Source organism: Apostichopus japonicus, chromosome 14 (assembly GCF_037975245.1).
Source record: "Apostichopus japonicus isolate 1M-3 chromosome 14, ASM3797524v1, whole genome shotgun sequence".
NCBI classification, from domain to species: Eukaryota; Metazoa; Echinodermata; class Holothuroidea; order Aspidochirotida; family Stichopodidae; genus Apostichopus; species Apostichopus japonicus.
Genome location: NC_092574.1, coordinates 2,716,977 through 2,743,821, shown reverse-complemented (window position 1 = coordinate 2,743,821; position 26,845 = coordinate 2,716,977). Strand labels below are relative to the sequence as shown.

At 36.1% G+C, this 26,845-nt stretch overlaps 2 protein-coding genes across 4 annotated transcripts in view; one reads left to right on the top strand and one right to left on the bottom strand.

The window, feature by feature from the left end:
* LOC139979394 (protein inturned-like) overlaps positions 1-751 on the top strand; it is a 58,583-nt gene extending 57,832 nt beyond the window's left edge. For both annotated transcript variants that reach the window (XM_071990149.1, XM_071990148.1), the window contains exon 18: positions 108-751. In XM_071990149.1, coding sequence (XP_071846250.1) covers positions 108-228 — 121 coding nt within the window. In that variant the 3' untranslated portion in view covers positions 229-751. The remainder of the gene's footprint in view (positions 1-107) is intronic.
* On the bottom strand, positions 590-23,304 carry LOC139979395 (nuclear pore complex protein Nup54-like). Of its 2 annotated transcripts, XM_071990151.1 has the most exons (14): positions 22,874-23,304; positions 21,669-21,872; positions 20,714-20,830; positions 19,719-19,772; positions 15,531-15,715; positions 13,674-13,861; positions 11,847-12,043; positions 10,490-10,544; positions 8,990-9,083; positions 5,826-5,933; positions 5,215-5,334; positions 3,543-3,653; positions 1,327-1,422; positions 590-1,293 (listed from the first exon to the last, which is right to left on the bottom strand). In XM_071990151.1, exons 1-14 carry the CDS (start codon positions 22,917-22,919, stop codon positions 1,273-1,275), a joined length of 1,596 nt encoding a protein of 531 aa, XP_071846252.1. In that variant the 5' UTR covers positions 22,920-23,304; the 3' UTR covers positions 590-1,272. The 2 variants fall into 2 exon arrangements, with proteins under 2 accessions (XP_071846252.1, XP_071846251.1); XM_071990150.1 differs by having other exon boundaries at positions 590-1,422; positions 22,874-23,302.
* Between the last annotated feature and the right edge of the window lie 3,541 nt (positions 23,305-26,845).

Sequence of the window (26,845 nt, the reverse complement as noted above, 5' to 3'; positions counted from 1 at the left end):
GGAGTGCAGATTGTCATATTGTTCATGTATGTTTTTAAGTATTCACATAAGTCATTCCTTGCAGGAGACTTATTACTTATAGTCATCATTATCTGTTTTCTCTGCAGGAGACTTGTCAAGATATCATCAACCATCAAGGAATTTTATGTCTGTTATCAACATAGCACATGTCAAAACACCATAGAAATGGCCTTCAAGTTAGTGTACGGTGAAGGTCCTCTCAGCTAGCCAATCGAGAACATATTTATGCAACAGTAGAGATATCATATGCTATTCATGTACTGCAGTTATTTCAACAAATTCTATGGTGGTCATTTCTGGTGATAAAGTGAGGTTTGACATTTCTGCAGGTCAATGATAGAGGAGCAATACTTTGCCAGTATTAGAAAATTTATATCACATTCTCAGATCTGTGACCACATGAGACTAGAATAATATGTTGAAAATGTTGTGGTCTGTTAAGGATTCTTGTCCAATATATGATGAATGTCTTCAAATTATGTCATTGCCTCTATTTATGTATTCTCAAATAATATTTATTATGAAGGCGCAATGCAAAACAAGAAATTGCATGTATTACAGACATATGTGCAGATATGCAACCTAAAAAGGTGCATTTGTTTGTCTGACCTTCTGTTTTCATGTGACAAACAAAACAAATGTATTTTACTTAACAATGTATGAAGTCAAAATGGAACTGCTAATGAACTTGGTTATTCTGCATATCACATCAACTACTTCAACCACAAATTGTACACATTTATGCATGCTTTTGAAAGAAAGATACTGATTTTTGCATAAAAATTAGAAAACAGGTATGAGTTTAATCAGAGCTTAGTAGCCCTTAGTAGCTACTACGATTATTCGAGCAACTACAGTTAAGGTACCTGAAGATATCTTCAAAATGTTTTCATATGCCTACGTATCAGCAAATTGAAGGTGTGACCATACACAACTGTTTGCTGCCTTTTACTCTCAAGGCACTAGTCTTTTTAATATTTTATTCAAAGTTCTTTTCCTTTCAAACTTATTTTCTTGCAATATGTAACCATGTTAATATTCCTGCCAAAGCACTTGTATTCTCACTCTCATTTCATTAATAAAGTTTGGAAGAGTTCAATCTACAAATATTTGTTGTTACTATTGCCCGGCCAAGAAGGGTCACAGACTGCCCATTCACAACGTGCTAGGCAAACAGTATCAAGATGGACTGGTCATCACTCTAGCTGAATATGGCTTCAGACAAGACAATCTGATGACTGCTGCCGTTGGTCATCTTCTATAGGTCATGACCTCTGCTGTTGGTCATCTTCTATAGGTCATGACCTCTGCCATGTCTTGTTCAATCAGTTTCAGGTCCTCCAGGTCATCCTTTAGGACCTCTACCAAGTGACCTATTCCTTCCTGTTGTTGCTTCAGATGCTACAATGAAGACAAAAGAAGTTGTGAAGCAAACCTCAAACCCTACAGGGGCACCCTACAAGGAGGGTGCTGATAAAAGGACACTTGATTATGTCATAATCTGTGGGGTCCAACTCGAAGGTTTAAGAAAAAGTCTACAGAATCATAATAGTCAGTGATGCAACACAAGATGCAAGATGCAACACAAACAAAGAAATATGTTGAAAACTTCCAAGGGCTTCAAACGAAACATGAAATTACAGTCACTTTTTGGGACACAACTTTACTTGTGCCTTGAATGCTAGTTAGACTGATGGGTAATTACCATGATTTTCATATGGCTTTGACACAATGACACAATGGTTGACACCCAAAAAGCACTTGTCATGCAAATTTATGTTCTGGTAATTGACCAAAACATCAACACAATACAAGGTAAACTATGCTTTTCCTAAAAGACAGAATACACTATCAAAGTTGTTATGCAGAGACCCTTAATAAATTAATCAACTTCTTTCATTATTGGTCAGAGTGCAATTGAGGTCACCAGTGGCCTGCAGATACTATAAACAAACTTACTCAAGAACTGCAACTCTTAATGAATACTAGCCTTCGAGTATTCTTGGTTAAAGTCAAAGTTTATTTGAGGTCAACAGTAGGCAAAATCTGAATGTGTTGTAAACAAGCCAAGTCAGTAAATCTTGAGTTTTGGTGAATCACCTCTTTGGTAGGTAGATTCTTCTATAAAACATGCTTTTGATTCTTTGGCTTATTATCTGTAATGGTGTGCATCTTGGTATGTGATACCTGCTTGTAAACAAATAACTCGAAAATTTCATACGTGGTATGTGCATCCAATTATTGGGTACAGAAATTCTATTTGTTTCTATGAAGGTCAAAGTCCCAGAACTTTATAAACATGACATAACTCAAAAAGTACATTTGGCTGTAACCACCCCCTCCCCCTACTTGATGAGTACAAGAACCCTATTTGAAATTGGTGCAGGTCAAAGTTCATTGTGGAAGCCAGTGTGTAAACTTGTAGACACCAGAACCAAGTTAAGGTTTGATTAACTTGATACTAGATAGCAAGAACTTTTGTTGTAATGTTCTAATACAAAATGTGGCAAGGAAAAAACTGAGCCAACTGGCTTTCTGGTTAGAGGAAGTCATAGGTCATTTGGACACCAGTTGCCAAAAGCTTGAAAGCCTTATAAAGTAACTTTTTCAATAATTTCAATTTTTTGCTAGACCTTACTGTTAGGCCAACAACTACATTGGCACCACAGGAAATAATCTGTATAGGCAATGCAAAATTTAACATTTCGGAATGAAAAGAAGTTGAAAAATGTAAAAACGTGTGAAATAATCAATAACATAATGACTGCACCTATTTGGTCTAAACAAATTCACATGAGCATCACCAAGGTCACATTGTCATGGGAACGTAGTTAGGGCTCTGTAAATATAACTGTGGAACTAAGCCGTATGGTAGGCTAGACCAACTACATTTAAAAACCAATGGTCAACAAACATTTTGGATTGAACAAGGAATGGAGATGAAATTGTCATATTTTTGAACTAACCTTACAGTCTTTTATATTACAAAGTCCTCAAGCTCAAACACTGTTTCTGTTGTAAATGGCAATATTTAAGTCTAAATGATTTGGTTTGTTTTTGCAAACTGAAGAAAAAGCTCCAGGAAGTTTGTCAGCAGTACTAAACACCCTCCACTGTCACCCATTGATATTGATCTTGACAAAAGTCAGCTTACAATTTAACTTGAACCACAAACTGCCAATCTAAACAACCTGGAACTCATCTATAATAATCCATTAGCATGGTTATTGGGGTAATTTAGGGCCCAATAAGGTGTATCAGTGTTTCTTTTCCTGGCATATATCATAATTATTACTAACGTTTTCTGAATCCTGTATGCTTTGAAATTATGTTTGAAAAACAAACTAGTTGGCAGCTCTGACTGTAGGGACACATTTTCCTCAGTTGCTCTATCAATCAGGTGATTCAATATATAAACTTAAAAGGCAAGGAATCACTAAGCCTGCTGGCTTTTTGGTCACAATTAGTGATAGATGATGACTTCGATTTAAAACAAATGGTCTTCCATCTAATAATCTTACCAACTTAATTTCCTGCTGCATGTCCAAAGTCAGCTCATATGGTTCTTCTAGTCTTCCGTACGAGCCTTGACTATGAAGTCGGATATGTGACAACATTTCATTCAAGCGACCCTGCAACAAACATTGAGATAGCAAAAGTGTTTCAAAAATAACAATATGGATAAAAAGCAGTGAACATACAAAGAAACTACTGCTTCCTACTAATGTGAAATTGAAAATAATGCAAATATTCAATGAAATTTGTAAACATCTAGATTGCTAATTCTGTCTATAAATTGAATTAGTTGAAAAATAAATGATGGCCATTGATTCACAGAGCCAATGAGTAAATCTGATTACAGTATTACCATGGTTGGTGACCAATAAGCTACACCACCTACTAGCTACACTGTATGTAATTGTGACTACTCTTTTTGTGCCATATCCAGAGCTTATTAAAAGTAAACATTCACCTTACCATGAGACATACAAACTGATAAACACACCCAACCAGAAACCCTTGAAGCTTTGTGAATACTCTCAGAGTAAACTGCACTGGTCAGTTACCTTCAGGTACACAGTCATATCAAAGCACATGGACAGATCCTTTATCCAAGTGAGCTATTAGATGCCACTATAACGAGTGTGATTAATGGATTGAAGCTGTACAGCTTGCGTTATTTGATTGCAAAAGTATTTGAAAACTTCTACAAAATGACTTGCCAAGACCATGCAACCTTACACTGATCACAGAAACAAGTGCCTGACTTCTCATTGCTCAAACTGAGCATAATACCAGCCAGGTGCCTCTCCCACACAACTTTATTTAAATAAAGTCATCTTTCTGTTAAGGATTTAATCTATTAATTTTCAGATTACTTCAGGCCTTATGTACAATACTGTACATTGTGCCCAGTGCAAACTGAAATGCTTACATCAAAGTTGATAAACAGGCACTTTTCTAACAGAATAAAACTTAATTATTTTTTTTGGGACCATTACTTTTTAGCCTATTCAAGGCCCAAGGGGTAAGCAATACTAATGGGGTTAGAACCTACAAAGATGTATGCTCACACTAACAGGGTAATAACTTAATGAGTGTTATACTCATACTAACAGGTTAGTAGCTACCGAGGTGTATGCTCACACTAACAGGGTAAGAACCTAAGGAGTGTTATACTCATACTAACAGGTTAGTAGCTACCGAGGTGTATGCTCATATTAACAGGGTAATAACCTAATGTGTGTTAAACTCACACTAACAGGTTAGTAGCTACTGAGGTGTATACTCACACTAACAGGGTAATAACCTACCGAGTGTAATACTCATACTAACAGGTTAGTAGCTACCGAGGTGTATGCTCATTCTAACCGGGTAAGTAACTAGTGACTACGAGGTATGTTCATATTGCGTAGGAGAGTCACTGAAATTAAACTTGAATTAGCCTGTATTCAATTTGAATCACTACTGACTTCAAATGACCGTTATCCCTACTAATATCGAAACAAAAGCAGCCAAGAACTCACTACAGGCATCTGCTTACCAATTGTGAAGTTCATATATTTCCACATAGCATGTTTCTGTGTGTACAAAGCAATACATCACATTCACAAACAAATAACATCACTAATTGAAAAGGAATAAATGAAGTGTGGAAAGTTTGTTGAAATTCAAAAAGAATGTGGTAGTTACTTTGAGCTGTGTTGGGGCATTGATTTCTGCAAATAAGGCTTCTACTTGTGTCCTCAGTTGTTCTTCCTCTAGTTGAAAGGCTACCCCTCTCTTTCGTTGAACCTCTTGTTTGACAAAAACCTGTTACAGGGTAGACAGAGAAATCCCATTTCAATACAAATCTTTCTGCTACAAGAAAAGTTTGCATCCTGCAAAGAAAATCTTTAGGTGTGGGATACAGTCTTCCAAGTCTTCTTTTGAGCACAAAAACCTATTTTGATGCACTTTCTATAGGTTTCCAATCAGCACACACATGTTTCATAACTATCATTAGAGGGTACAGAGACTCAAATGATCCATTCATTTATTTAAGATTCTTTGCCTCTGTTTCAGCTGGTTTACTTTAATCTATAGACTCAAAAATAATCAAATGTTTCAGTTTTATTGACTGCAAACTGGTTTTTATATACTGTAACAGTGTAAATATTAAATGAAATCAGAGAGAACTATCTACACAGAAATTTAATGGTCTAAAATAATTTGATTTCAATAATTTAGGAACTCGTAGGTTATCTACTGGGAATGTAAAGTTTACAAAGCATTGAATAATTCACTGCTGATAGAGTTCTTACCTGCAACAACCTGTGAGTTAGGTCTTGATGTTTTCTTCTGGCTTCTGGTAACCTTGCCAGTAGAGTGTTCTTCTCTTGCTCCAACTCTTCTAATTGTTTACCAGTTTGCTGTGGAGATATGAGCACTATATCATCATCATCATCACACCAATGTATCTACTGAGCCTGTAGCAACATATGTAACTTACTAACAACACAGCAAGATGCACTGTGGTTTGATAAGTAAATCTCACAGTATACATAATGCTATGGTCTTACATTGTCAAGTGCCATTTTCTTGTTCCATGAGTTATCACTGCAAATAGTATTGAAGTGGAGACTTAACCTATACATCTATGGTAATTACAATTCACACACTTCTTTTTCTGTTTGAAAATACAAATGTGAAAATATAGAAATGGAAAATAAACCTTGATACATATTCCTCACAATTTGCATAACTAGATTAGATAAAAGCAAAACTGTGTTTGTGGTTTTATGGAAGCCAAAAGGAATCTTTGCAGTTATGGTAGAATATGAGGGTGGGCATGTGAGGCACAGGTTGTATGAACGTAAGGTCTGACCACAAAGCAAATTTGCCACCTTTTATGTGTGTGTATGTCACACCTTGGCTTGTAAACTATGTACACTGGTCTCACATATTATCCCATCTGCCTACATGTAATGTATAGGGAGATGAGATATTGTAGTGCACCCCACATCAGAAATGTGAGAAAGTTTGTGAGGAATTGTGTGAGTAAGTGTGCACGAGTGTGAGTGAGCAAAAGGTGTCGCAAACTCCTAGTAAAGTCTGAACAAACTTGGTGGGTAGGTGCCTGTCACAGACATAACAGACAAATTGAGTTCTCAGCCCTCTGACCCTAGTTATGTAAACTTGGGTTATGTAAGGTGAAGGGAGATCCTACTGTTGAGGAATGCAGGTGATCATTCAATGCAAGCTTTATCAAAAAGGGGAAGAAAGAGAGAAAATATTCTGTCCAGTTGGTCAGGAACGGGGTTTTAAAATATTATTAAACCAGGGAGTTCCGAAAATACTGGGCTAGGGGTGAGACAGCATGTAGATTGCCTGTTATTTTAGGCTTTATATTTTCTTTTTGCCTAGTTAGTGGCAAGAAACCAGAACTCAGTTAGTGGAAAGTCGAAATTATACCCGTCACAGTGCCTGACCATGTAACCTTGTGCTTCATCCATTTTCTGCTTGTCAACACCAGAAAGCCAATTGAGTTTGTGAATCCTTGCCATACAAGTTGCTCAAATTCCAAATAACTATCTGACTAACGTAGAGCAAGTGAGTTAAATTTGTCCAAAAATTCAGTGAGAACCAGAAAAGATTTGTAGCAATCCCTTGTGGGCATCAACCATGACATTCACTCATAAGGATTCTTCAGTATAGATTTCAAACCAAAACGTTTCAATATCCAGAAAGAACAGTCTTCCTATGTGACATATAGACACATTTTACCAAGTTTGAGCTAGCAATTCCCTTTAATAATTGTTGAGGGTTACATGACATTGTTTATACACTGTGAAAATACTTTTGAGAAATGGCCCATTTTTCCAAAATTTGTGATAACCTTTTGACCCCTTGATATTGTGCCCATTTGAGATAACCTGTTGACCCCTTGAAGCTCACAGGGTGAAAAATTATAGCAGGTTTAAGTGCACATTTAAAGCAAGAGTATGAACTCTGAAGCAGTTTTCATTACCTGGATGCCAGGTATGTTTCGTTGAAGACCAATAGAGCCTCTTCACAGAACTAAACTGAACTAAATTTGACCAAATTATGTTTGCCAAGTGACAATCATAGCATTGGAGAATTCACAGATTAATTGTAGCAATTAATTTTGGAGTTATTACATTTAAAAGTTTTCAGACTTTGAAGCCTGTTGACCTTGACCTCTACCAACTTCAATAGGATTCTTGCACTCACCAAGCTGAATCTACATATGAATTTCAAGAAAGATGTGCTTATTGTGTTATCCTGTTTACAAAATGTTTCGACCTTCACTTAAAAGTTTATGGCAAATGACCTTTGACCTCCACAAATTTCGATAGGGTTATTTTACTCAACAAGCTGAATCTGCATATACCATGTATACATGAAGTTCAACAAGGATGTACTATTTGAATTATTGTATTCAAAAAGTTTCCAGACTGACCTCTGCCTTAAATGACCATTGAACTCCACAGAAAACAATAGGCTTCTTTTACTCAATATGTTAGATCCACACACCAAGTATGAAGTTAATCCACCATTCTTTTGGAGTTACCTTGTGTACAAGCAAGTATCACATACTGTACATACACACAGCCATCACCATCACATAGATTCGTTTTGCTTCCAGCAAGGAATCAAAAAGGCCACACGGTATGTTGAGAGTGATGAGACAAATTTTAAAAAAAAAATGCAGATTTTGGCATTTAGGGTCGAGGACACAGGTCAAGTTAGATCAGTCACTTCCGTTATTGAAGAGATGACATCTTCAACTCCATGGATTGCACCCTTGTTTACGTAGGATGTGGATCCACATAAGTGAGTACAACAGAGATTAAAAGTCTGTAAATCTGATAAACATGTTGCACATTTTCACAAATGTTGACCAAAGAAGGGAAGAAAAAAGGTTCTACTACAAAAGGGTATGTGCAGGTTAAATAGCAGATCTGTTTAAGTTATTGTCAAGATCTCATGTTTAGAGCCCACACAAAATACTTACAAAAGTTGTATCTACCAACTAAAGATGAAACATGCAACACACGAGTCTAACCTTTCTCAGTTGGTTTTATGCCTTTAGTCAGATTTGAGGTAATATAAATCTTGCTTTGACTGGCTCATGAAAAAATGAACTAAAACTAATAGGATGATAAAGTAAATGTATGAAGAAACACCATCTATATCCAGGGACAATAATTTAACTGTTATTAGTGTTGTAAGTTAAAATGATGGGAACCATCCATTTGCTTATTTTTGGTATGTCCCTTTTCCGGACCTAGTAGTAATTACCTGGACCAGTTAGTAAGTTTTAGGGTCGGTCTCCCATGTTCTGATCTCCAGTGTACAGATTAATGACATATGTCCAAGTTACCTAACAATTCCTTGTTAGAAGATTCCTTCAAACATTTCACTACAACTGCGAGTTTAGAAACACAATCAATAAGGGACTTACCTCAAGTCTTGCCTGGTGCTGCTTTGTAAACTGAGCCTGTTGCTCTAGTCTGGATTTAAGGGTTTCAAACCCAACAAGGGGAACTGGAATAAGACTAAATACAAAAGAATGTCTTACATATTTGAATTTTCAGTGCAAGGGAAATGATATTTGCAGCAATGCACAGAAACTACAGCATGCAATGTATGGTGCTAATTCTACCTGCTATATAGTTTGTGTTTCTTGCCAAAGGACACAAGCACCTATAGTCAGCATGTATGGGAGCAAGAATGCCAACAAATGCTTGAATTTAACACTAGATTTTTGAGTCCACCTTTAATGAATACATACATATTGTTATACTAGTGAGTTATATATGTAACAAACTGCTTCAGACATTTGGCAATTATGTAAAAGAAAAAATTTGTGGAATTTACAGTAAAGCTTTGCCCATAAAATGATTCCATGTTTAAACCAGAAAGCCAGTTGCCTTTGTCATTCATTGACATACAATTTGCTCAAATATCTGACTAATGTAGAGCAAGTGAGTTCAATTAGTCCAAGAATTAAGAACCAGAAAAGATCAGAGATTTCCATCTCTTATTTGTAGAACTCTCTTGTGGGTATCGACCAATTAATTCACTGGTAAGGATTTTTAAGTATAAATTTTTGATTTCAACTGTTTCAATATCCAGCAAAAAGATTCTTCCTATGGGAAATATAGACACATAAAATGTATGAAAGTTTGAACTAACAAATCAGCTATGCCACCAACCATTCCTTTAATAATTGTTATTAATGAATGAGAGTTACATGACATTGTTTATACATTGTGAAATATTTTCACAACCTCCAGCCAAAGTCATATAGTATAAATTTCATAGAATATGGCCAATTTTGAGACCATTTGAGACAACCTGTTGACCCCTTGAAGCTGTTTGAACCAGATTACATTTCCTGGATGGCAGTATGAATTGTTGAAGACCTATTGTATAGAGCCCCTTCACAAAACTAAACTGAAATTGACCAAACTATGTTCACCAAAAGACAATTATAGCATCAGAGATCTAACATGCCATTTATAGCTTTAGTTTTGGAGTTATCATATTTACAAGGTTTTCAGACTTTGCTGCCTGTTAACCTCATGTGACCTTTGACCTTTACCAATTTCAATACGGCACTTTCACTCACCAAGTTGGATCTACATGTATGAAGGTCAACAAAGATGAACTTTGGGAGTTATTGGTTTACACATTTTTCAGACTTTGGCCTCTTTTGAGCACAAATAACCTTTGACCTTCACAGAAAAGAATAGGGTTCTTGTCCTCAATACGACATACCAGGTATGAAGTAAATCCACCATAAGTTACCTTGTTTACAAGCAAGTGTCACATATACACACACGCCATCACACATTCCTTGTGAATGTTAAAGTAGCTATATTTTCATACTTCTTAGTTTTGAAAGTTACAGAAAAGAGATTTATTCCTGAAATCTGACAGAATTGAATAGATAACCTACCTGCTTGGATCTGGGTTATCAAGTTGTGCCTGCTTCCACAAATTAGGGTCATAACCTAACACAAAAGGAAATAAATATCTGCTATTAGCAGCTAAGGTATTACTGTATATTTGATCAACAGTACCTTGTAAGCAACTTGTAAGTAACATACTAGCATTCAGTGGTGATAAAAAGTGCTGAAACAGCTAGGAATCTTATTTAGCAATAGTTTAATCTCAAAAAGCGTATACAGTATATATATATATATATATATATATATATATATATATATATACATATATATATATATGTATGTAGTTGGTTGATTTGCATCTATCTTGGCGCAGAGTGCTCTATGTCTGGTGGAGAGAGCGGAATATAGGAAGTAGAGCATTTCAAGTACCTGGGGAGTATATTGACTCTGAGATTGCAGAAAAGAGATTAAAACTAGAATTGCTATGAGCAAGGAGTCCTTTATGAGAGAAAGAAGGGTACTAATCAGCAAACTTCACTTTAGTTTGAGGAAAATATTGGCAGAAGTGTTTGATTTGGAGTGTGATACTGTATGGTTCAGAGACGTGGACAATCAAAACTACCAAGAAGAGGCATCTGAAATGTGTGTCTGGAGAAAGATGATGAAAGTTAACTGGAAAGATCATAATAACAATGAAGAGATACTAAGAATGATTGGAGAAGAGATGAATATAATTCAGGATTTATGTGACATATCTTGAGGGGAGAAGTTTATCAAAGGAGGTTTGGAGGGTAGATTTGAGGGCAGCCGAAAGAGAGGACTAAAGAAAAAGTTGTTGGATGATTTTAAAGGCAGTAGGAGCTACCATGAGATGAAACGGCTTGCATAAGATTGTGCCAGCTGGAGATAGAAATATCCATGATTGGACCTGCTCTAGAGCAGAGCACCTCCCGCTTTATATGCGGACACCCTAACCACTAGGCCATGGACGCTGATTGTATGTCCAGAGGTTCGACACCGGTAAGGAAGGTCGTAATTTCACTGTAGGCGTTTGTCACCTGCATCGAACAATACTAGTTATGTTTTTGGTGACATATTTTCCTCACTCTAGAGTTCAAACATGATGCTAAGCAACTCAAAATCATTTGTGATTCCCAAAGCCGGATCTCGAAAGAGATACTATGAACAGACTTTGTTAATGAAATGGAGGTAAACGACAAAGGCAAATGAATATATATATAATTTCAATCGTAGTCAGTTTGAAAACTATAATATAGTTAGAAAACTATATATATATATATTAGTTATAGTTAGAAAACTATATATATATATTAGTTATAGTTAGAAAACTATATATATATATCAGCAAATGCACCTCCATTTGTCTGGTTTGCTTCAACTTACCTAGAGGTGGGTGATTTAGATACTCTTGCAGTTGTGAGCTAGAAATCTGAATCTTTGGAGCAATCCTCACCACACCAAGACTGCCAAGCTGTGCTTGTACACTGGCTTGATTAAAGACATTGTAAGCGATTTGAGCTGAAAGTCTCTTCGTTATTCCATTAGCCAATCTCTCCATGATGTAGATGGTGACCTCACACCTTGAAGAAATAACAATAACTAATAACACAAAACTATAGCAACAATACTGCAGAATTTCAGTTCTACTGCTGTGATCATACTTGATGTGCAGCATATCAGTTAAGAAAGCTAAAGCAAGGTGTTGTGGAGGTGGATGCTATTTAAATTAAGTTTGTCAACAAACATTTACATGCAGAGGTATCGATTTACAAAAGACAAAACTGAGAGCTCATTTTCACTTGTGGACAAATTCCGTAAGAATGGAAGTCTCAACTTTAGAAGATTCACAGGTACTTGAGGCCAAAAGTTAGAGATTGGTGAAACTCGCTAGATGTTTTCACAATGGTATGACATTAGAGTTACTTTAGAGAAAGCAAAGTGAAATAACTGTCTTTTCCAGAGTGGTTTTGGAAAGCATTTGGATACAGCTCCAGCTTTCTCGACCAGCAAAGATAGGCTTTTGACAGGTAAGGAATCAATCAGTCACTTGCAAGCTAGTGGTATCACTGTAACATTAGCACCTGAGTCTGTTTCATAATTGTTCAGTCAAGTGTTGCAATAGCTCCTTAGTCAGTGCTGAATTTGGTCTGTTGATACTTGGAGTGATCAACTTTCCTTGTTTAGCCATGCTCAGGGGTACTTTACAAGTCAGAAACCATGTACAGTGGTTTATACTTAAAGACTCTCTAGGTCATCACCTACTGTATGTGATTCATTGTTTAGCCATGCTCAGGTATTTTACAAGTCAGATACCATGTACAGTGGTTTATACTTAAAGACTCTTTAGGTCATCACCTACTGTATGTGATTCATTGTTTAGCCATGCTCAGGGGTACTTTACAAGTCAGAAACCATGCACAGTGGTTTATACTTAAAGACTCTCTAGGTCATCACCTATTAACTAAAAATGTCAACTGGCTCAATATTGCTTGGCAATAACCTAACCTGTTTATACACATGCTCTCCTGTTCTTGTTTTCTTATATTCACACTGTTTGGCCCTTATCATAATGTAATTCATTTAAACCCATACAGTTGAATGCAGTGGCAAATGGTATTTGCATTCCACACAGGCCCTGTTTTTTATTTACCTAACTTGAAAACCCTTAAAGAGTCAGTCACACAACCATACCAACTAGGTATTTGGCTGCTTGCGATAGAAATGTCCCACATACATGGATACATTTCCAAAGAAAACCATATTCTAACTGTCATCTGATCACACAAAGTATTTCATTTCTACTTTATATGCAATTTTCAATAACTTATATGGAATTTTGGATACTGAGAGTTACATCAAGATCCAGGTACATGCACCAAACCTTTTCAGAGAGCACAGGTATAACAGTAGGCATATTTGCAACATGTTAAAGGCACTGGGCTAGTGGGATGTTCTGAATAACTAACAGAAAAGTTCCTTACCTATTACAAGAAATTCAATCATATGGCAAGACCATCACAAAATGCAACAGGATTCTTGTACTTCATAAGGTCTACAAACCACCAAGTTAATTTCAGCTGCACTTAATGAGTTATTTGATTACCGTTTCCAGACTCTTCAGAAATGACCTTTGACCTTCATCAACAAAGCGGAACAACAGAAGAATGATTACCTTCAAATGTAAGAGGTGTATCAAAGATGATATCTTACTTGTTGACTGGGACTGACTTCACATCTTCTACACACACAGACAAGGTTGGTTTACCTCCAAGGACACGGAATAAGGAATCCACCAACTGTTGCTGGTTGTTGCGAACATCAGCTTCACTCTTATTCAGTACAAGAACAACCAGTCCATCAGAATTACGGGACTTCGGTTTGATGCTGTAACCAACGGTCTTAAAAAATAGAAGAAAACAATTGTACTAGCGGCAACATTGCCACTTATTTGATTCAAACCAGACATAGCAGAGCATTAGTTTGTTCATGATTGCATGAATTTTCACCTTATAAACCAACCAGAAAGCCAACAGGTTTTTGTTGCACTTCCTTTCCAAATTTTATTAAATATGGATCCACATATCCATTATAACGGCATCCATATTTACTTTGGGTAATTTTTATTATGTTTTCAAACTGACCTGTCTATCTGAAATGAACTTTGACCACAAAAAACCAATATTGGTATGGGTGCATTCAATAGTTTAAACCCACTTACAGTACAAGAATGTAGGTTTAATTCAAAAAGTCACTTATCAAGTATGAAGCTGTATAGTATTCAACCTCTTGGAAAATATGAGTTTATGAGGAGAACAGACTTAGCCTCTGTTGGTTCTGAATGTCCGTTGACCCCAGAAAGAACAGAGTTCTTCAGCAAGGTGAATCCACATGAAGCTCATCCAAGCTTTACTTTTGAAGTGATCATTTTTTTTAAAGCTGTTGACCTCGATTGACCACTGACCGCCACAGAAGTCATATGATACTTCTACTCAGTAACTTGAATCCACAAAGTAGGTTAATTAAAGCACATCCTAGATTTATTTTAAGTTATAGTATTACAACATTTTCAGCAGTTTACAATAGGATTCTTGTGCTGAATCAGTTGAATCTGCATGCCACGTATGAAGTTCAATTCTGAAGTCATCATGTATACAATATTCCACATTTTGACATCTGTTTACTCAAAATGACCTTTGAACTCCAGCTACAGTATATAGTATATCCATGCACATACTTATGATGAGACTAGCCTTCAGCAAGGAATTACCAGAAAGCCTGTTGGCTTTGTGTTTCCCTGCCATTCAATTTGCTCAAAATTCCACATAACCATCTCACTTATGGAGAGCAAGTGAAAACCAGAAAAAGTTAAAGAGATTTCTAGCTTTTATTTGTGGCACTATCTTGTGGGCATCAACCATTTAAAACACTGGTAAGGCTTTTAAAGTATAGAATTTTTAGACACTATGTATACAAGGACATATTTTGAAACAATTTTGAGCTACCAAATCAGCTCTGCCAACAATCATCCATTTAACAATTATTTTAAATAATTGCTGTTAATGAATGAGAGTTACGACTTACAAGGCATTGCTGACAGACTGCCCAATAACCAATTGATCAAAAGTCAAGCCTTGGTAATTATGCTCATAACATCGCATGATGACTTGTAATTGTTTTTTCTCATTATGTGACACAAAATTTACTACTGTAGAAGGAGTATAAGCTGCATAGAAAGTTATTGAATAATGTCCGTTTTGGCTTTCCATATGGATCTGAATACTATGCAAGATGTGCTTTTGAGTTATCGTATAAATATAAAGTCTTTGACCTCTGTTAACCCCAAATGACCATTGAACTTCAGAGAAAAGAATAGGCACCATGACCTTTTTGAGTTAGGGTGTTTACAAGCAAGTGTCAAGCAAGTGTCACACACACAGTACAGTACAAGTCATCACCATCGTATAGATTCCATCTGCCTCAAGCAAGGCATAAAAAACATCCACTTTTACAGATGTTTTGCATTTATGTGAAAAACAAACTCTCTTTAAATTACTTAAGATAATTTACCTTGAATCTGTTGAATGGGTTTTCTGGTGTGAAGTTGACAGTACTACTTTGATTGACATAACCTTTTCCTGTGCCCCAAAATGCTTGTAGCTGGTTCCATTTTGTAATGATAGTATCTCTCTCATCACCATAGATGGCTGGCACTGATAGAGCTGAAACAAGCTGCACCAGGTCTGTGTTAACAGCTGAAAATATGAGATGTGCATATCAACATTTGAAATTAATACTAATAATAATAATCATAAAAAATTACATTTTATATAGCACTTAATACAGTATTTCAAAGCGCTTTACGAAGTAGGAAAGAGACAAAGGAAACCAAGGGGGGGAAAAAAACAAACTAGGAATCAAACAGAAATATTTTAAGTTGTTTCTTGAAAATACAAAGGGAGGGAGAGTCACGAAGGTGAAATGGGAGTTCGCTCCAAAGAGAAGGCACGATCGCAATAACGAGTGCTGGTACATGGACCATGATTTAATTGCTAATGTTCATGATAGGAATAGTGAAGCGTAACTGTAGTTGACCGACGCAAAGGAGTAAGAAAGTCAGTGATATATTGAGGGACAAGCCCGTTGATCGCTTTGTAGGTGTCAAGCAGGATCTTAAACTGGATGCGCTGAGAGATGGGAAGCCAATGCAATGAACGGAGTATACAGGAGTGATGTGATCAAACTTTTTAGTGAGTGAGACTAGGCGCAGCAGCGTTCTGAATTCTCTGAAGGGGAGCTATATGAGAAACTGGCAAATTCACATACAAACTGTTGCAGTAATCCAGATAATCCAGTTTTCGCATATCGCATAAATTAAACTTGGTATCCATAACCTTCATTACTTGTTTGTCTTCACTGTGAAATCTGTATCAACTTCTCTCAAAAGCGCAAACAGTTATAAGTCTAATAATAAAGCGTGTCTAATAACACACTCCGTATAAATTGCCTCCAGCGGAGTGGAAGGAGTGAGGAGGAGGAGCGAGGGAGAGCTGGTATATGGGTAGAAAATGAACAATTTGTAATGTGTAAAAAAAGTATGATAAATAATATAAGGATGACCAAATATTTAAAAAATAAGACAAATCTTTCTAATTTAGTTCTTAAATCTATAATAATGTGACGTTAAAGAAGAATGAAATTACAATGTGTCATTTTGAATAAAGAACCATTGACTAGACACATATACTATTACTCATTAGTTCTTTCTTGAGAGCACTTCCTAGCTGCATGCATAGGTAAAGGAGGTTTGTTTTTATTCTGCCCTGGGTAAACTGAAGAGCTGTAACTTCTGTGCTGCAGCCTTTGGTGATTACTCATAGGACCCCTGGATCCAGGCCTTGCTATTGATAGGAGAAAGGTTGTAATCTCCCTCAACCTTTTTTGGGCTGAATCAGGTATTCAGCCAGATTTAAAATTCCAAATTTGGTGCATCCCTAATGATTAACCAATACATGGGGAAAGTGATAGTGCTTCCTTTGCATATTTACTGGTCAAAGATTGCAGATTACATTAGTCAATGAACATGGAAAAATGGAAATATTGCCCACACAGTGTAAGGATAAAACACTTATCAAATACACACTTTGTCCAAGTTATTATGCTTCAGATAAAGAGCTTTTATATTTTTTCACATTTTGCCATTTGCAGACCTCAAATGACCCACCAAATACTATAGCAACCTTGAACTTATTATAGAGAAGAGCTCTACATCCCAAATATCAGGTCAGTCAACATCATTCTAGTGATGTCTCGATTACAAGGTATCACATTCACGAAATGAACCTGACTTATATCGATTCTGGCGCAACAAGGTAACATGTCTCATACGATCTGCAAAGCAAAATTATTTCAAAAAGGAAATTTCAAAGAATGTTGGTAACACAAAGGAGATCTGGAAGATTTAAAAAAATGTTAAGTCAATGAACCATGACACCAACAACGAAGGCCCCAGTATACTTAGAGTTGACGATAAGAACATTACTGGAAATGCTAATATAGTAGAAATGTTTAATTCGTACTTCACTTCAGTAGCAAGAAGCTACACTGACACAACTCATTCAAACTTTGATAGTTCGTCTATTGAAAGACATATCTGTCCTAAAATTCCTCCAGATGAAACATTCAAAGTTCCATGTATTTCTGAAAATTTTGTATTTAAATATTTAACTACTCATGATGCCTCCAAAGCAACAGGAGTTGATGAACTGAGTGCTTAAGTTTTAAAAATGAGCAGCCCCCATATATATGCAAGTATTACTCGTATTATAAACACAAGTATTAGGACAAATACATTTCCATCTAGATGGAAAGTCGCAAAGGTAATACCCATTCTCACGACAAGATTTATCGAATTATCGACCAATTTCGATTCTCCCTGTTTTGTCCAAAATTTTGGAAAAACATGTTCACATTGCTCTTACTAGTTTCTTAGAGCAATTTGATTTATTAGAAAATGCTCAATCTGGCTTCAGATCGAAGCACTCATGCGAAACTGCTCTATTACATGTCATGGATTTATGGATGGAAGCAATTGATAAAGGAGAACTGACTGGGGCTGTTCTATTGGACCTCAGGAAAGCGTTTGATTTAGTAAATCATGATATTCTGATAAAAAAGTTGAAATTATACCAGTTTTCAAGTGCTACTATTGAATGGTTTAAGTCGTACTTAACAAATAGAAGTCAGTATGTTGTCACGAAAGGGACTGCGTCCTCATGTATTAATATTAGTAATGGCGTTCCACAAGGGTCAATCTTAGGACCACTCTTATTTTTAATCTACATTAATGATTTTAGCCTATGTTTAACTCACTGCAAAGCCGACATGTATGCAGATGATACTACTTTCCACATTTCAAGCTCCAATGTTGAATCTCCTCAAAGCAAGTTGAATTTTGTTGCTAGAAATGTTTCCAATTGGTGCAAGAATAATAAAATGGCAATAATAATAAAACCAAATCAATGTTAATATGTTCCAGACAACGCTATGATAATCTACGAGGACAAAGAAATATTTCTGTCAAGATGAATGATATTGTATTAGAGAATTCTGATACAGAAAAACTTTTAGGAGTCAGAATTGATGCTCACCTGACATGGCAAGCTCAGATTGATTATATATGTAGTACTATTAGTACAAGATTAGCTCTGTTACGAAGGATTAAACAGTATTTAGACACTCCCACGTGCATACTTTATTATAATGGATACATTCTTCCAATACTTGACTACTGCTGTCTAGTTTGGGGAACTACCACTGCCCTTAATACTGATAGAATTATTAAATTACAGAAAAGTGCTGCACGCATTATTTTAAATGCTACATTTGAAGATTGTTCAAGTGATATATTTGCCAGGTTGGGATGGAAGACTTTTGACAGACACATTATGTATAGAAGGTTCACTATGGTATACAAGTCAATTAATGATCAAGGACCGGAGTACATGAATGAGATGTTTAAACCAGTTACGAACATTCATAATCACAATTTAAGATCCTCTACTGAACGAAACCTGCACATTACAGGCGGACGCACTAATTTTTATAACAACCGATTTTCATGCATTGCCGCAAAAGACTGGAACAAACTAGATCAAAGAGTAAAATCAGCAAGAAATCTTAACCATTTTAAACGCCTAGTATCTGATATTGTTTAGGCCTACTTCACTTTTATTTATACCAAATTTCTTAATTTTCTTTACTCTGTACACATTTTTTTTTAAAACTATTTTGTTAAGCATTATTAATGTATTTATGACTTCTTAAATTTTCATACATTTTATATTATTATATGTCTTATTAGAGGACCTCGTGGAAGATTAGCTATTGCTAAACGAGCTACCCTCTTAAAATAAAGTTGAAATAAATAAATAAATAAAAAATCAAACATTCACCTACACCAACTTGACTGCATAAGTTACTTGCCCACCTATGAGAGCTAACCAAAAGTCTTCAAATTTTTGCAGAATAAAATATATTGCATCTATTGGATAAGAAAGGAGCAACAAGTAGTTTGCCAAATATTGCTATTTAGTTTGTAACTTTGAATTGAGGTGTGGGTTGATATATAAGTTCTTTCAGCTTGTTCTGTTCGATATTTGTTCTGCATTTGCATTTTGATATCTTTTAAACTTTCTAAAACAATATCACATATGACACAAGTCCATTATGACACATGACAACTAAACATAAATTTACCTTGATTTTGCTGCTGTTGACTTTGACCACCAATACCAGAGGTACCAAAACCACCTGAAAAATTTAAAGAGAATAAGTGAGGTCAAAAATATGACATCATGACAAGGTTTATTTGAAAAAGAAAGGTTTAGATTGAATGTGACTGGTAAAATAACATCAGACATGCTGCCAAACGTCACAACTAGATAAAAGCCATGTTGTAGCTGAAGTGAATATTTCAAGGGACTTGTACCACTTATCATGGGTAAAACACTATGAAAGGAAACCATCCAATTACAAAATAACAGCACAAATGGGGGGGGGGGGGTAATTGGTCTTGATCACAAATGACCCCTGATGGCAGCAGATAACAATAGGGTTATTCTACTGATTATGCTGCATCAACATACCAAGCAGGAAGATGAACCACCCTGTTACTGTTTTAACAAACAAAGGTATCACAAACACATCTACCATCATCATCACAGATTCTTCTTGTCTTTCAAGGAACAAACCAGTAACACTCCAAACAAAATTTTTAAACATGAACATGCATCACTGACTGTACTGCTGTAGTTACTTGGTGTAGAAGGTTTGTGAACTTTGATCATGGGTGACCTTAAAGAACTTTGATTTTCATCAATAGGGGTTTCCACTCCCAAACTAAGATGTATGTACATACCATATCAAGTTTACTGTAACTGAGCTTTCCTTTTGGAGTGATCACGTTTGACCTCTGACCACCCTGAATGACATTTGACTCTTTCATAGCTCTCATCTAAGTTTCTTTATGACAGACCTACATACTACATAAGAAGCTTGAACAGACTTTACTTCTCGGTTCTGGTTTTTCATAGTTTTCAGAGCCCAAATTACCCAAAGGGTTCATCTTTTTGCTGGCAATCCTGTGATTTGAAAATTGACTATGATATCAAATCTGGATAAAACTTTGTGAACATCTTAGAATGTAGATGTATAGGAAAAGAGGAAAATCTGAAATAATATCTAAATCTGACCTGTGGTGGATGTGTTGCCAAAATTTAATCCAGATGATGCTGTTGTGGTTGTACCAAAGCTCCCTCCAAACAGAGAAGGTGCAGTACTTTTTGTGGTTGAGCCAAAACCACCAAATGCTTTTGAAAGAAAATTAACAGAGATAAAATGCATCTTTAACTATGAAACTGAAATGCAGAGTAAATATATCTTTATACTGGACAAAGTACAGTAACTACTTTACATGGTCCTCAATGTGCCCGGTTGTTGATATGAAGCTAAAGCATTTCTTTTTTATTGTAAGAGTTTACAAGACTTACTGGATTAACCTAAACCATTAAATATGCATTTTGAATTGCTTTGTAATATTGCATGACTCTTCTAACCCATATAATAGTTCCACATAATTGAATAACCTATATCTAACTAAGAGATCAACAGTACTCCTAAAGATATGCAACCTTTCATCTGCAGAGGAAATTTTGTGTCACCCAAGTTTTCTGCAGTTCTTTATTGCTTCTTTTGCAAACAATATCAAATTTCATGTCTATTAGGATTTTAGTGAACTGACGTAACAATATCAAATTTCATGTCTATTAGGGTTTTAGTGAACTGAAGTAACAATATCAAATTTCATCTCTATTAGGATTTTAGTGAACTGAAGTAACACATTGTTTCAGATATCTTCTCTCATGCTTGCTTGTAAGTGTTAATACCAGGTTGTGACAAATTCAATGCACATTGCAACCACAAGAATGATTTCCAAACATTAATCATGAATGCAGGAGAAACAATGAAATGTGTTAAGTCAACTTCTTAAACTATCGACTAATTGATGTAGGTATTTAGATTAGTCAGTACTGAAGGTTTCTTGAGAGGATATTTTTACAGTCTCACTTGAAATGGGCCTTTCTAATAATATAGCATACACGTAATAAGTCAAACTGAAAGGAATGGAACCAAGAGTTTATTTCATACTTGAACCAAAATTGAAACCACTTGATGCAGTTGTAGGTGCCAAAGTGGAGCTAAAGTTGAATCCAGATGTTGTTGTAGGGGCAGCCAAACCAGATCCGAACGAGAATCCTCCAGCACTGGTGGTGGCCGTCCCTGCTGGTTTTGAGCCGAAACTAAACCCACCTGTGGTACCACTGGTTCCAGATGACCCAAAGTTAAAACCACCTAAAAAGTGATTGAATTATCTAAAATGTCAAAAATTTAACTACTTTTGTGAAAGTCTATATACTCTTTCCTTCCAACTTCCTATTCATATTATTCACTACTGTTAAGTTAAACATACTACAGCTGGAAATAAGGTAACAAACCCCATCACTTTAGTTGAGAAATGCAACCCAATTGTATTCAAGAGTGTGCATGCACAGAAGTTTTTCTGTACACCACGGTCATCTGTGTTCTTGGAGTTGATGCACTTTGAATATTATATTATCTCTTCATTATTGCTTTGTTGTAATTATTATTTATTTGCTGTACATATTTGCACTATACTGGACCAGTGGTGATGCCTGACACATACAGTTTAGTGAAGGCTTCTGACTTTTCATGAGTATGAATCCGTTTCAGGTATATGCCGGTGAAATTTTGGTTCATTTTTAAAGGTGTTGCAAGTATTTTTCACTTCGGAAATCTTACTCTCTAAATATGACCAAAATTCCTCGAGACGAAGCCACTACTCCGTAAGAAATGCCGTCTGAGTTTGAATCCATTTCAGGTGTGTGCTGATCAAATTGTGTTTTTTTAAGCTTTTGTAAATAGACACTTTTCAGTATAGTTTCTATACTAGGACCATAAAAGACTGGAATACATTATCCTTGGCCGTTAAAGAGAGCCCTAGTCTTGAGGTGTTCAAGTCAAGATTGTCCATGCATAATTATTAGCTCTGCTACAGAAGCAGAAACACTTCTTTAGACTTTAATTGGGGCAACAGTAACATTAACAACAATTTAACAAGTAGCCTAAGGCCAAAAAGGATAAATCTAAGTGGGCAATTTCCTCTATTAAAAACGTGCAAGTTAGTCATGGCGGAGTCTGACTTCCACCATTTAATTCTACACTAGGCCATTAACTTGCAATAGGCTAGCTGAAGCTAAGTAACTTCAACCCTATCCTAACATAACCAAACAAAGGCCTATACCCTAGCCTATATAGGCCGATGGAAAGCTCACCTGTGGTTCCAAATCCTCCACTGGGTTTACCGAAATTAAATGACATGCTGTTGAGTTAATTATATGACACTTATCATCTGGAAAGTATTAAGGCAATTGATCAAATCATTGGGTGACAGAGATATCCAAACGTCAGGCTAACCAAACCAAACGTCTGTTTAAATCTTGCACTGCTGCCTAGGCTAGAGCCTAGAGAAGTCACGCACTATGTCCTACCATCCAATTTCTGTTCAGTTACGAATACTAATACTATTATGATTAGGAATATAGTAGTCCATTCACAAACAGGGACTCTTTGGAGACGTGTAGCCTGAAGTCGATAATGTCGATGAACATCTGTCTTTGTTGTAATTTATACGATGGAAGTATCGTCTTTGGTATATTACATTAATAATTTAATGGACTAGTATTCTTATATATTATTAATAAGTAATACCTCCTGCTTATAATAAAAGCTGATTGCCGCTGAACTAGATCACATGGAACGCGATACGAAACTACTTTCGCTATATAATAGTAACGTGTGTTTTGATTTCAAATTTAACCCTGGGGATGTGAATCACCACCCGATTCTACTTGTCGTCACGATAACTAACGTGGTTCTTGCTAATGGTGATCCACGATAGTTATCGTGCTGTGTTATAACTTCATCACACATGTTATGAATTTTACGATAACTATCGTGGACCCTTACAAGCCATTCAAGAAGACTTTTGATAGTCGCATATTACAGAAAGCGACTGGGGTTCTAACTCTAATAACGACCTGAAGTATTTCCATCGCAACACAAAACTATTCGCTGTACATTGATGCTTAGGCATAAAGAACAACCAACATCAAACAAGTTACATGAATTAGATATTCAGTCCAACCAGTAGGCCTACTCCATCAACGCTTTCGATCTGCGTCATTTTTCTATAGTAAGTGCAATCGTGTCGTGAAATTGATAGGCGTATGTTACTTGTTAGAGATAACTGATACTACTATTGCTAGTACTAGCCTAACGTAAGGCCTTACAGAGGCCTAACTACTTGTAGGCTAACTACTCTTAGTCTTACTCGCACGAAAGACCTAACGGAGATTAGGACAGTAGTCGAAGTATTACTATGGTTATTGTTCAGTAAGTTAGTGTTACTTGTTAGGCTATATGCCTATTTCTTAGTAGGGTTATTTTCACAGGCCATACTGCAAAAAAAAAAAAATGGTTAGGGGCCTAGGCTAGGTGCCTTTGTAGGTGCTGTGTTTGGACATAGGCTAGGCCTAGGCCTAACTGCATTGGCCATAGGCCTAACATGACGGTGCCTGTACATTGCCGGCTCATATTTGTTGGGCATAAGTGTCTGACTGTCTGAAGACATTTGTGGAAAATACCAGTGAGAATCTACCCAAAATTTGATCTGGGGAAACATGACATGTCTAGGCCTTATCATGTAGGTCAAGGTTGTATAGGTTCAGCAGGCTGCTCTGACGACATTGCTAATCATTACAGTTTCATTCATTCATTTACAAAAAATAGAACTGAAGCTTAATCAAGACTTTATCATCATTCCTTTGACCTTAATTTATGTCATATAATACAGTCTAAGCAAATAAAAAAAATAAAGCATGTTATGTGGTCCAGGTTGGACATTCTTTTGGTCAAGACTTTGTCATGAGGTTGAATCCAAAGCTTGATTTTGGATTGTGGGTTCGAATCCCACCAAAGTCCCCAGATGAATGACCTTTCTTGTGTAACATGTAGCATTTTGGTAATTGAACATGCTTTTTGGAATAAATGGTCAAGATTTTACAGAAATTAGTGAATTACAGTATATACCCAAAACTACACAGAATTAATCTGATGCAGTTGTGATACTGGTCAATATTTGGACAACCAATGTAACAGTGATGAAATAAAAAGACCCTCTATGAGATATGCACAACTGCATTCTCACCCACCTTTACCAAAGTGTACCATAAATCTACTGTGGTAAGTGTAGTTTTGCATATTTCCCAATTGGCCTGCCTTACTAAGTTCCCTATTGGTCTATAATAAAGCTCTGCGCATAGAGACAGAGCTCCTCTTAAAGAATTCTTATAAACAGGATGTGGTAAGTAAGTTTGCCTAGCAAGATCTTCTTCAGAGGCTATATGACAAGTACTTTAACAGCAGGGACAAATACACACACAGAAATACAGACAGGTTAATGAGCATGGTGACCACAAATAGATATGTAAGAGGATTACTACACAAGGGATGGAGAGAAGAATGAACGAAACCAACCCAGGAAAAGGAGAGGTGAAAGATAAACAGTAGAGGGACAAAGAGAGGATTAAGGGAAGAGGGTAGGGAATAAAATGGAGAGTAGGGAATAAACAGGATGTGAGTCATCATGACAGGTTCCTCCTGCTACAAAGCTGTACCCCTTAGAGTATGGTGTCTTTGAGCCAGGTAAAGTAATCCAGAGTTAATGTTTGTCTTTGATTGGCTACTTCTCAGACACTGCATACATCTGTCCTTTTCTCAATGTTTCTAAGAAGATCAGTATTAGTGAGTTGGTTGGGGAACATCTGCTCCAATTTCCCTTTGGTCCATCACTTTATCATTTGTGCTACTTTGGAGAAGTCATCAATCTCATGAGAAGAGTTCAAGAAGTTTAGTGTAAAGTATTATTTAAATTTGTTCAATTAATTAAATTGGCATTATTTATTTTATAGTCTTATTTACCCCTACTGCCAAATGAGGGTTGGCATTTGCTATACTTCATTGTACTGTGTATTGTGTAGGATAATGCTGTGGTACAGTGCCTTAAAGTGATATATTTGCTAATAAAGAATGATGAGGCCAATTACTCATCAGAGTGCCTCCATTCATTCAATTGTTCTTTAATTTTTAACATGATTATTGTAAAAATAGTTTAGTTTCTGGGGTTTATGATATATATTGGAGGCCTATAGTTGACTTAACCATGATAAGTTGATGGCTGACTCATGACGTGGCTTTATCAGTACTGCAGCTTTATAGTTCAATAGAAAGGTTAAATAGTCAGTAATTGCCATTTATGTGTACATATGTGCCTATGCATTCAAAGAGTGTTGTTAAGTGTGTGGGAGATTTAAAAGTTTTAAAAGGGAGTGAATACATTTAAGGTAAGGTTAACAGTATTGTAGACCTTAGAGTACTTTACTATGTTCATTATTTCTGTATCTAGTTCTATGTTTAATAGATATAGACTGGTATTTGTTTCTGTGCAGGTTAAAGGGGAAGCTAGCTACTGTACAATGTGGCTTGTTGTTTATTACAATAGTGTCACCATATATGGCATAAATACAAGAATTCCACTTTATGGCCTCAACTGACCTTAAATGCCCTATGACAACAGCCTTAAACAAAAGCAGCATCTACCAAACTACCCAAATGTTTTTGTTGTATGCAAATTGATATGCCATACTAGCTGCATATGTATTTACTGCATTGGACATGCATGATTAAGTCAATTAATTTTACTTTTGAAAGTGGGTTCTGCTCTCTAAACTTAAATTTATGCTAAATATTAGTAAGGAAGTTTAAGTCATTCTAAGATCTTATAAATATCGCATTTTGAGTAGTTGTGTAAGATGGTAACAAATACAGGTTTCATGAGTATTCATCAATATTCCAAAAGAAGTCTATTTTAAACATGTATGTGTGGTGGGGAAAAATACAGGTGATAGCTGGTTGCACGCACCTCGTCACTCTTTCTCCAATTCCAAAATCAAGCTCCCCCCTCCTCCCTTCCCTTAACTCGGGAAACTGCATATTGATCTAAATTATTCATGTTTTTTCATCTTCCTTCAAAAGTTTTCCTGAAAATATGCCTCCAAAGAAGAAAATCAAGCGCAAAAGACTTGTTTTTACTAGAAAACACATCAACAAAGACCTGTCTGTTACAAGGATTCCAGTCAAGTTTTTCCCGGTCAATATACCACATGTTTCGACTGAAATGTATGTGA